Source organism: Chamaea fasciata, unplaced genomic scaffold (genome assembly GCF_029207755.1).
Source record: "Chamaea fasciata isolate MVZ Bird 193981 ecotype frontalis unplaced genomic scaffold, bChaFas1.0.hap1 SCAF_14, whole genome shotgun sequence".
In the NCBI taxonomy this organism is placed as follows: domain Eukaryota; kingdom Metazoa; phylum Chordata; class Aves; order Passeriformes; family Sylviidae; genus Chamaea; species Chamaea fasciata.
This window is the reverse complement of record NW_027094099.1, coordinates 13,422,994-13,435,384: the sequence shown is the minus strand read 5'-3', so window position 1 is coordinate 13,435,384 and position 12,391 is coordinate 13,422,994. Positions and strand designations below refer to the sequence as shown.

The following is a 12,391-nucleotide window of genomic DNA, read 5'->3' as shown; positions in this document are numbered from 1 at the left end:
CCTGCCTCTTGACCATCCTAACATATCTCAAGTCACAGAATCACAGAATGTGTAGGTTGGAAGAGACCTCCAAGATCATCGAGTCCAACCCAGCCCTAGCACCTCAACTAGACCCTGGCAGTAAGTGCCACATCCAGTCTTTTTTTAAACACATCCAGGGATGGTGACTCCACCACCCTCCCAGGCAGACCATTCCAATACTCTATCACCTTTCTGTAAAAAACTTTTTCCCAATATCCAATCTATATTTCCCTTGGCACAGCTTAAGGCTGTGGCCTCTGGTCCTGGCAGCTGCTGCCAGTCCTACCCAGATGGTCTGATTTCCCTTTCAGGTGAACTCCTGCTTTGTCAACACTCACCTGGGGACTGGAGTCAAAGAATTGCTTTGCTCTGGTCACAACCAGCTCTTTCCCTCAGGTTGCTTCCACTTGAATGGAACAGCATCAAGGTTCAGTGATTACCTATTGTTATTTCTCAGGGAGCTGCAGGAGCATCTCCTGAGACCTCCTATGTCTTGTAATGAAAATTGTGCTCTGAATACAGAGAAAACCACGTAACTGTGTGCACGTGTGAGTGTCTGGGTCTGCCTAGATAATGTGTGTATATCTATTATTTATCTTTGTCTTTAAGGAAAGGTAGATAAAGGGAGGGTGATGTATTTGTGTGCTTATTTAAATTTATTTACATACACTGACACATATATACACCTCTGCCATAGATTCTCTGAAACATCAGAGTGAGTACCAGCTAAAACTGTGTTTTCATGAAGAAAAACTAGCAACCAAGAGGTTTTTTTCTCCTTCATAGGGTGTAGTGGTTGGAAATTAGTAATTTACAGCAATTATAAGTTCAGTCAATTAATTAGATAATAATCTATCATCTGCTGTGCAAAGAAATATTTGCATGTGTATTTGTCTGACCCAAAAATACCTTGTACATAGGACAGATGAGTAACTAAGGCACAGTCTAGACAAGTCTTGGCCATCTTAAAGCATTTTGCTTTCAAAATCCCAAATCCTTTAAGTCGCTCCGAGAGAACTAAGGGATGTGTACATATGAAACTTGGACTTTTGAAATTAAATATATAGAACCAATTATACAAGTTGGATAAAGTCAGTGGCATTATGTGAAAGAGCACCAAGGGAAACAAGAACTCAGGAGAACCTGCCTGCCTTTACATCCTTTATCCTCAGCAGTACAATTTTTTAGCATCTAAGCCAAAATCTTTCCACATTTCTTTCCCCCACACAGTGCCAATATCTCAACTACTGGAAGCATCTAAAAGCAATTACAAGGATTCCAATAATCTTCCTGTATTACTTTGGCTGGACTGCTAAGTATCATCAATAACATGATTATCTTTTTGAGAAGAAATTGCTTGAGATAGAGACACTGTGAGAAAAGCTCCCAAACACTTTCAAAATCATATTTTCAGCAGCTCTTTCATTATTTAGTGTCCTAAATGAGTTCTGGTAGTCTCGCTAAATATCTTCCCATACAAGGAGACTTGAGTGCTCATATTTTCATGGGTAGCTTAAGCTGTAGAAAGCCAAAATTTACCTGTTTTGGAAGCATTTCCTCTGATCCTTAAACTCTAAATCCAAGCCACTTATTGTGCTGCCTGGTGGATGGGTATTATTCCATCTATTTTACATCTATTTACCAGGTTGCCTGGTATGTCTCTGGAGGTAAAGTCAGAGTTTTCCATGCTTAGGTTCTTTTACAATTAACTTCACACCATAATAAGTAGAAATTTTACTCAGCACCCTGGTTCAGCTTGTCAGTGGTGATGGGGATGCAGCTGTTCTGTTCATATCTGCCCTTGCAAGCAGCAGATTAATGGAATTACTAATATTTTGTCCAAGCCAGGTATTGTACCATGTGAAAGAAAACATCATCACAAACCAAAATGAATATGCCAGCTCACAAATCTTTCATAAAGTACCCACAGGATGGTGTTTTCCTGTGCTGAAATGTGAATGTATTTAAAGAAAAAAACATATACAAGCCCTATGAACAGTCTAAGGGTGAGAGAAGAAAAACTCATTATGTCTGGGGTCTGCAGCAGCTGCCAGAGCTTCATTTCGTGCCTGACTTGTATCTGTTCAAGTCAGTGGGTTTTATTAATTCTTACAAGCCTACAGCTATAAGAATGCTAAAGATGCAGTGTTTGCCCTGCTCTGATATATAGATTGGTCCTCCATTAGGAGGAAATTAATGATTGTTCATAAGGCTGAATCCACAGCCTCTGGCTTCTCAACAGCTTTTCCATCCTGCACGTCTGAAGACCAGCCCGTGTGAATTTTATTGGTTAGCATTAGGAGCACGCCTGGATCTGAACTGAGACACCTGGAACCCAGGAATGTCATGCAATGTCAGCTGCCCTTCAGATGGGAGAAAAATGACTTCTCGTCCTCCCTGCAAACTCGTCTTTCACAGAAAGATCAAAGCTGTCCCAATGGCATGGTGTAATTCAATTAAATGCAGTTCTCCATGTTCATACAAGGCTTTTCCAATTCCTGACCACGTGGGATGAGAGGTGTGTGCCCAACACCTCCCCTGCCCCTGCAGCAGCATCAGCCACCTTCTCACCACTGCTGGAGGCAGCCATTCCTGGGGACAAGAACAGTTTATGGCAGATCCAAGTAAAATGCTGACCCAGGGCTAAATTGTTGCAAGCCTGAATGAACATTAGGGGACAGTATTGGCCAGGAGTCAGCCTGTTTCATCCTCTTCATGCTCTCCTTTTATTTACAAGCTGTCTTCCCTTCTCTTCTAAATAAAACCCATTTGCCCTTTACTTATCTAACTGGTGCACCAGACACCCATTTCTAATCTGGCCAAATCAATTATAAATATTGCAGTCTACAATTAGCCTGGGAACTTCTGAAAAACTAATTAGTTCGAGCTTTAACGATGAATTACACCTTTCTCTTGGCTATTTGCAGCAGGAAGAAAAAAAGGAAAAAAACCCAACCTACACTCAAAACAAGACCAAATATCCCTCAGCCAACAGCAAACAGAATTCAAGGCCACATTTAATTATGTTCAAATTGCTGGTGAAAGGATGGGCCGTGGTGGGCTGAGAGCCAGGGCACCTGGCACTGCCTTGGGCTGAGCACACATTTTCTCAGGAGACGTTGTGTGATGCAGAAGTCCTTCTCAAAGAGTCTTTGGGAAGGGAAATCCCTTGGGAGTCTACAAAGTTAAGGTCATTAGTGTTTGCTGTGTAGCAACAGCGGAGGGGAAAGCAATAGCTCCTGAAGCTGGAGTAATCCTGCATGAGAACACAGCTGATCCCCTCGCCTGGCGAGGTCAGGGACTAGTCAGATCCTTGTCTGGCATTCCTCAGGCAGGAGGGTGCCAGGCTGCTGTCTGGGGAGCTGCTGAACGGCAGAGAAGAAATTAGAAAGTCATTACAAGGTGTGCAAGGCATCTTGTAGCAACTGAATCCAGACACAAAGGGCAGATTAAAGCCCTTCTTTGCTGGCATCTTGTTGCTGTAGAGCATTTCTTACAGGTGTAATTACCTGCAAGCATCATAGTTGTTTCATTTATGTCCTAAAATACTACTTTATGAAGCAATTAAAGGCAGAATTGTACTCTGGGATTACTGCAAATGTGTCTGCTTAAGGTTTATTTTAGATTCATTACAAGCCTTCAGAAGCAGTGTTCCTGCTTTTAATAAAACATATGGTTTCCTCAAAAGCAAAACTGTGCAAGACCATACATCCCTTTTAGATGTGGTGATGTAGATGGAATTTTAATGTCAAAAAGGCAGAAGGGCAAGGCAATTCCAATTCACTATGGAGAGGGCAGCATATCTTCAAAGCTTCACAACACTTTATTTACCAGCACTGGTAACTGTTCATGCACAAGCTAAAACTTCTTTGGAAAAGAATGGACCATTCACCTTCTGCACAGGTGATAATTGTGGTCAGGGAAATTTCTGGGGTCTCCAGTCCCACCCTGAGAGGGGAAAAACCACACGCTTCTTTCAGGTGAATGTTGTAACTTTGGAGCACTTGGCCTGTTTAATCACATAAAAATCTTTTTTTTTTCTGTTTTCTATTCACACACAAGAATGTCTCATCTCTTGAAAAGATTTCAGTAAAAGCTATTTCCTGCCTTATTTAGTCTATGAACTGTATCAGAGATGTTCTTGGCTCATTATACACAGCCACATCCCTGCTCTCGGCAGCTTCCAAAGAACTGTGACATACCATGATGGAGAGAAGGTTTAACACAAGGAGAATATAGGGTTACAGGCTGGGTGATTATGCTGGGAGGTTATTTTTTCACTGCAGAGAAAGGCTGAGGACATGTTTGCTTGTTTGTTGATACATCCTTCAGAGAAAATCACTATGCCCATGACCAGCAATGGTCTCCAGCCTCAGCTTTTTCCTCCTTTTTATGTGATGCATTTAAACCCTCCCGCTTCCAGTTTCTCTCTGACAAGGCTGCAACAAATTTCAACTGTGAGAGGAGCAATATGAAAAGAAAAAGTAAATGCTCCATTTCCTTCTGTAATGCATTGCACCTGTGAGGCCTGTCAAGTGAAGGTCAAGCAGAAACCCTGAGCAGTAGTCACAGATTCCCTAAGAGGGACAGTTGTCACTGCTAGCAGAAAAAGAAATAAAGCGTTCTATTTTGAGCCAGCCAGCAGAGTACACAGAGAGTGAGTGGCCTGCCACACAAGCAAAACGTGAGTGAAAAATCTCTAGAAATTACTTAGGGCTTCTCTAGTTTTCTCCATTCCCTGGAAGTGCATGTACGAGTAGATGAAAATCAAGTATGGAAGGGAGATCGCCACTCGTCCCCACGTGCAGTGTGAAGCTGTAGTTTATCACCACAGCTACAGGGTGTGTGTTCTGAGGTGTGGCTCAGCAGGGCAGCTGACAGGAGAGGTTTCTGTCCAGCTGTGACCTAGCAGGGTGACTCAGAATGAGGGGTTGACAGTAGCCACCTGAAAAAACTGTTTTCCAGTCATACCACAAAGCTCCAGTTATGCTGACATGTAAAGAGGCACTGTTCTCCCTTCTCCTTCTCCTCCCATTAAGCCAGCAAAACCCCCAGAATTATTTTACAGGGAAGCAAATCTTGCTTGCTTTCTAAAACTGAGCAAACAAAAAAACACACCCACACAGAAAAGGAGAACTAATTAAGATTAAGTCATATCTGAGTAAATATGCAAATTAAAAATCAAAACAAAGGAATTCTATTTATCACATCATGAAGTTGCAAATTGCTGCTGTGGCTCCCATCAGCTGGAATAGATGGGGGCTACGAGGCTGTAGGTTTTGAAGATCAACCGAATGTGCACATGTTTTATTGTGAAAGCTGGGGCACTGCTGGCTGGAGAATATATTACCAGCCTTCCCTGCTCTCTTCTGCACTGTGTTCATGTTCAGTGGTATTCATAGTCTATATTTGTCTTGGATTTCTATAATGTAGTGTCATTGGTTTTCCTCTTTGTTTACCTTCTGTAAGACAACATCATTATTCTTTGATAAATATGTTTCATGTCTCCTGGGTAGGTTTTTTGTTGATGTTGTTTTGCTCTTGTTTTTTGTTTCTTTTCTTTTTTTTTCTTTTTTTTTTTTTGGTCAGGGGAATTCTTTTCCAGCTTTTAAAGATCAGATTAAGGATGAGCAAACAAGCCCCCAAAACTCTGTTGGGAAAGAATGCAATAATCAATAGATGTTGACAATCCTGTTCCTTGCCATGTTTCACTATTTGCATGGAAGGAGACGGTTTCTGTGGTGTGGGGAAGCACATGCAAGGACTGGCACTTGGTTGGTGGAACTGGCTGGCTCCTCCATGTGCCACATGCTGCCACCTCTCCTCTTTCAGAAGAACCTTCTGCTTGGAACCAGCCCATTTGTGTTGCTTTGTAACGTGTTTTAAATCTTCCTGCAGCAGAAAGTGAATCATTGAGGTGTAAAGTTCCGCATAGTGCAGAGATGTAACTGGTTTGTAGAGTTGGTGTGATAAAGATCCTCTCAGCTTTGAAGTCAGCAGTGTGGCTGCAGCCTGTGCTGGCAGCAGCAGGAGGTTGGTCCCATCTATTTGCAGTTTGGTAGCTCACTGTGAGACTTGTGGTGGTGGCTGTGATCCAGGGAGTGTCAGTCTAGGTTGAAGAAGCCACTAAGATCAGTGCTAATTGCCTTGCTCATCACTGCCACAGCAAAGGAGCAAAGGGCAGGACTCATGAGGAGGAAAATCTCCTTTGCTGACCTCCTAACGGGGTCTGAGCCCATCCTCACTCATGGGGAACCTCTTTCTGCAGCACAACTGCCCCCCTAAACTGAGCTCTCATGGTCTTGGTGTTTTGTGTACTGTGGAAGCAGGCAACAAGGGGGAGCTTTGGAGATCCATAACAAATGTTTTATGAATAAATGCTTTCTTCCTAAAGAATATCCCTTCAGTCTTCAATGTAAAGAAATGGCAGTTTTGTATTTTTTTTTTTTTGTCTTTCATTCTTTGTTTGTTGTGTTCCAGACTTCCCTTCATTAGCAAAATGTTTTTTTGGCTGGAGGTATTTTCCCCTCTTTGTCAGAAATACAGTCCTAAAATCACTAAAGGTACTGAAAAATTCAGAAAATCCTGTTATTTGGCTTCCTAGATTTGAGTAATAATATGGACCTTTTTCCCCCCAATTATCCTGTTAATGCAAATGTTTGACCTTCAGTTCCTAGGCTGCAAGCTGTTCCATCTGTAAAATATCAGTGAGTTGGGCAGCAGCTATGTTCTGTCCCAATGGCATTAGCAACTCCTTCAAAATGTACGAGTGCAATACTGAAAGTAGGTATGCTTTGGTTCTTTTTGATTGCAAATCTGCAAGAGCGGGGCTTGTAAATGAAAATTCTGGTTCCTCTGGGTTTAGTCAGCTTTGAACATCATCATAGGTACTCAGTATCATGATAATTCATTCCATGCCTGCCTATGAAAAATAAAAGAAGAAATCAAACCCACTGGTCAGACTCAGCTGGGACCATTGCTGTTGCTGTTTGTGCTGGGAGGATTGTCCTGGTTTGTTTGTTTTGTTTCATGTCACATCCTCATTTTCAGTATGAGTTCTTCCTGACCCAGATTTCTGAGCAGACTGAAGTAGAGCCAGAAACTGTAAAAGTGCATAATTATTCTTTTATTTATTTTTAAGCTGTACAGCTCTATTAAGCTTTCAGAAAATCCTTTATACCCAGCCTTTGAAGTAAACTAAGCCAGAGATCAGCCTGAGAAGGAGATGTGGGTTGACACTGCTTGTTTCTGCTGCAGAATAGTCTGTATGCAGTTAAGAGCTGGAGTTCCAGACCTAGGAGAATCTTACACCTTCCTTGGAGTGCAGAAGAGGGGAGGGATTAATACATCCATAAGCAATACTTGACAGCTTTGGTATGTTCTGGAACCTCACTTGCTGGCACTGCTGTGAAACAGCTGAAAGCTGGAAGATTATTCTGGTTACTGACATGTAAGTGAGCAGACCACACATTAAAGCTGTGTATGTTCCATCTGCCAAGCCATCCACTCTTCCCAGCTCGGGACAAATTAGAAACTCTGGCCCAGAGATGAACATTATTATTCCTTTCCCCATCCCCCAAAGCAATACATTCCCCTGCTCTGAGTCTGATTGAAAACATTGACCTGGAGGTGAAAAATGCAGTATCTCTTCCCCTGATTCATCCAGACTGTGACCCAGACAGCACTGAAATCACAGGCTCTTTTATGGTCTCAAAAAATTACCCAGTTGCCCTCGTGGGCTGAGGGCCAGATGGGATGCAGGCAGCTTGGGAAGAGAAGGACCCCCAGAGCCATCTAGTCCAGTGGTCACTTTTCTGCCATAAATACCGCACCAGGCAAACCCCATGCAGTGTGCATTGAAAGTGGGCATCTAAGGAAAGCCCCTGTGGCCATTCCTTTGAGCTAATGGCAGGAGGCCAAGGTGGGGTAGGTAACCTGCCTTTCTGAGAGCCAGATGATGTGGCTGTGACATCCACTTAAGAGTCTTTCCTCAGCCATTCAGGCTTGATTCTGAATTTGGCCCTTCCCCAGGAAGTCATACTATCAGAGCCTTTCCCTGTTCTTCACAAAACACAGCCACTCCTTGTGCTTCTGCTCTCCCTGGAGCCAGTGCGCTTGAGGATCCAGAGGCTCAGTTTTTTGTTTGTGCTGCCTCTTGTTAGCAGTGCTCTGAGCTTGCACAGAACAGGAGGAAAAGATGCCAAAGCACTTCAACCACCTGGATTAATTAGGTCTTACACTAAATGTGGAACTACAGTGAGGGGGATGATGATTAAACCAGCAACCTTCTGGAAACTGAATACCTTCTTCTCTGCTATATTTCAGCTTCTATAACCTTTGTAAGTGCCTCAAGGCAAGAATGGTATTGTCTGTATGTAAAGCACTCTGTTTCTGTCTAAGCAATAGCAGTAATAGTGATGGGAATAATAATGCTTTACTCCTGAGAGGTCAGTGAGTATCACTCTTCATTTTGTTACTCTCATTGGTGAGACAGACACAAAGACAGACCTGAGCTTGCTTGGTACCACCTCATCCCTTATTAACAGAGCCAAGGTTGAACCCAGAAAAAGCATTTCTTTGTTGCTTTCTCTTCCCCCTGAGAACACCCCCTCATTTGGTGACGTCCAGTCTCTCTTGTGGTTTTTCTGCAGAAGGTGCAGTAACAGCAGCCTGGAGTCTGATGATGAACCTCCTTGTGCAGAAGAAATTGATTATGACACTGCCAGTAGCTCTGATGGTGAAGAAGAATTCTTGGAGCTAGACCAAGAGGTCCAGGAGTGCCTCTCGTGTGTGGAAGGCGAGACAGAAGGTGAAGGAGTGACCACAGGACAGACATGCAGCTCCAGGGCTCTAAAGGGACTCTACATTTCCAGCCAGCCAACACCCAACAGCACAGCTCTTCCTCTGGGTTCAACAGCACTTGGGCTGTACAGTGGCTTTGAGAGCAGTCCTGTGTGAGCAAGGCTGTGACTTGCAGAGCAGCAAGAAAATGGGTCACTGCTCATGTTTGCCTGTTTGCCAGCTTCAGCACCCTTCCCAGATGTGTTGCTCTTGGTTCTGAATGGATGATTGACTGTATGTTTGTGTGATTTGTATACATACATCTGCTGAGAATGGCTCCTTACACTTTGTACACGAGGCAGAGGAAGGGCCACTAGCCCAGGTGTGAGAACATCCATTCCTAAACATAACACCCAGTTCCATGGCTGCCTGCAGAATACGGTTTCATACAGATTGACCTAAGGAATAGTATTTTGAGACCAAGGAATCAGAGATGATTTTCTTTTTCCGACTTCAGGCAGCCTTTGCCTGGAGAAATGACAGTTATTGATGCCTTTCGCCAGAGCTCTCTGTTGCCATTCTCTCTTGAGCTGTAGAGCATGTCTCTGATTTCTGTCTGATCAGAATTTTTACAGTGCATTCAACAGGTTGGGTCAGGCTGTGCATATTTCTGAGCTGGTTGTATCTCAGCAACAGCATAGGAAATCCAATGTGCCACAGTAAGGAAGGCAGCAGTGACAATTCCTAGTGATCCTCTGGAAACCTGGGCTAAATTCACCAATAGATTAGTGATGGTGGCAGAATCCAGGAGTGAATTTAGCCCAAGCATCAATCAGAACAGTTCCTTTAATCCCCAAATGAAGAAAAATTAAATTTCTCCTAAAATTTTCTCCCAGTTCCTGAGAATGCAGCAGAGACACTGAACCCACACACATGTTCTGTATCTCTAAAGCATAAAGCCATGTCACTTCATCGCACACTTCACATTTCCTGATCTTGCCATGTGTCTTAGACTACTGATGCAAATGGGGAATTGCCCTGAATCCAAATGGAGCTAATGTTAAGATGCAAGAGGCTCCCAACTCTGTCCCTGCTTTGTGAGGCTCAAGGACAAGGATGAGGGTAAAGTGTGTTGTAGCATTACAGCCTGCAAGGGCTCCAGTGATTACCAGTGATGGTTATTATTAATATTGATGCATTATTAAAAGCACCGTGTCATCTTGCTGATTTTATGCTTGTTGTGAAGAGAATTCCTAGTGCAGAGCAAGAAACACTCTGATGTGTTTGTGAGCACCTTTCCTCAGACTACCTAGACAATATTTTCCAGCAGGAGGTTGCTCTTTAGATAAAAGGCTTCTCCCTGCCCGGCTCGGTTTTCAGTACCCATGTATTTTAAAGTCTTCACTAGCACATAAGAGTTCCCTGTGTCTCTTTCTCCCTATGATGCTGCTCAGAAGACAGGCAGCTTGGGTCCTTAGAAGCTGAGCTGCCTAGCCCAGACTAATTCATTAGGTGTGGTGTGTGCCTCTGTACAGATGTCCTGTTCTGCTTGGTTTAGCGTGCAGCTTGTTGCACACAATACTGAATTTTAATAAAAGGGTGGCTCATAGGAAGGGACACAAAAGAGGTGAAACAGGTGTTCCCATTATAATAGTTTGTATAATACTGCTTCAAAGCTTATTAATAAAGAAACAATGTATGTGCATAATTAACTTTAAAATCCAGTGTTTGTAGGCGTAACAAAAACATGACACTATGCTAGGTCCTGACTGCTGCATGCAAAAGTTATGTGTGCTGTGGGATGCTCAGCACTCAGCACAACCCCAGAACAAAGGGTAAACAAAAATACTGTTGTACATATCTGTTTCTGTAAATGTGCATGTTTGCACCTATTTTGCTTTCTGTACCAACACTGCCACAACAGTAGCTGAAGGGTTCTTACAAAGGCTTGCCAGTTGTAAATCCTATTGCAAAGAAAAAAAAAAATCTTCTTAAATCAGCATTTCCCTTAATGAGGTGCAAATATTTTGGCTATAATATATGGCTTTCTAGCTGTTTCATTCTGAATTTTTTAAGAAAGGGGCAATTCAGTTCAGTGGGAAAATTCTGCCCAGGTGACTAAACTGTGCAAGAGTTGTCATAGTATAATAAAAGACATCTTTTCCATGTGTGTTTGGAGCCAAATGTGTAGCATTTCAGAGATTCCTGTGCTAGGTAGGAGCTGCAGGAGGTGAGGAGATGTCAAAGACCCTTTGAGGGTGTTTTCGGTGTCTGGGATCCAAATGCAGCAGCTGAGCTGGGAGCAGCGTCCCTGGACATCAGCCACACCTGCGTAAATGCTGCTGTGTGGTACAAAAAACCTGGCCAGTCTTTTCTCCCTGGCAGCACCCCATGCCTGTGCCCAACAAGTTGTCAGCAATTAGTGAGGGTGCTGCAGGAGGCCGTGGGCAGGAGAAACCCCCACCCCAAGGGTGCTCAGCCTCCTTGGGTGACCAACCACTCGGGAATGGCACCCAGATAACTTCAGGAGAAGCAGGTTTTTTTATGGGCTGCCTCCTTTTTCTCCAGGAAACTTCTACAGGACGGAGGGGATGTTCCTCTTCTTTTGACAGACCTCTAGAGGTCAGGAGAATGCCTCCGTGCGCGCTGCGCGCTCCGCGCTATTAAAATTCTCCCTGAGTCATGGTAATTAAGCAGAGCTAGGCTCTGCACAGAGGAACGGAAGTGCATTGACTGTAATAAAACAGAGTGTAAAACAACTTTAGATTAACTCCGGCCTTGTTTATTCTTGCACACTTGTAATTCTGGTTCGGTATCCCCCAGTGAATGAAGCCGTTGTCCCCCGTGCCGGGCCCGTTACCTCACTTCAGCCCGCTAAGTGCTGAGCACTGAGAGCAGCGCCTTTTCTTGCTGTCGCTAGCTAATCCCAAAGAATTTGGAAACAGCCGATGGAGAAAGGAAGGGAGGGAGGGAGGAGAGGCAAGTCGCCCTGCTCCCCACCGTTTTGTCGTTCCTCAAGAGTCAGCAAGGCTGTCAGGTCGAGACTCAAGCCAAATAGTCCCAGAATGGCCAGAAGAGACGGTGTCTTAGAGGCGCTTGCCTGGTCCCCACTGCTGCAGCAGTTTTGGGCTCCTGCCAGGCACATTAACTTTTTTTACTGATGCCTTTTGTCTCACACTGACTCTCTTAGAGGCTGTGAATGGCTGTGCTCTCCTTCCTCCCCCCCACACCAGTTTACATGCCGTGGGTGGAAGATGCTGTGCTGAGCCCTGCACTACACTGCACCCTCTGTCTCAGCCCCTCATCAACTCTTGGGTCCCCCGGCCACAATAGCCCTTTCCTGTCAGAGATGATCCCAAGGATGCCTTGCCAGCGTCTAGTGAAATACATGTGTGTGTGTAAACCTCTGGGCTTAAAAAAAAAATTAAATAATTAAACAATAAAAAGAAAAAAGAATCAAGTCAGCAAACTGAAGGAAGAACAAAATCTAATTAGTTTTATCTGCTGTTTGTTATGAGGCTGTCAGAGTGCTCTATCCCCTAGTTTTACAGCACTCTGGAAAATAACAGTGATAATAATAATAAACAAC

The 12,391-nt window shown here is 43.7% G+C and overlaps 1 protein-coding gene across 2 annotated transcripts in view; it reads left to right on the top strand.

The window, feature by feature from the left end:
• The window catches only part of AGBL1 (AGBL carboxypeptidase 1), a 265,166-nt gene extending 254,140 nt beyond the window's left edge, over window positions 1-11,026 (top strand). For both annotated transcript variants that reach the window (XM_066196254.1, XM_066196253.1), the window contains exon 23: window positions 8,673-11,026. In XM_066196254.1, coding sequence (XP_066052351.1) covers window positions 8,673-8,979 — 307 coding nt within the window. In that variant the 3' untranslated portion in view covers window positions 8,980-11,026. The remainder of the gene's footprint in view (window positions 1-8,672) is intronic.
• The last annotated feature ends 1,365 nt before the right edge of the window (window positions 11,027-12,391 follow it).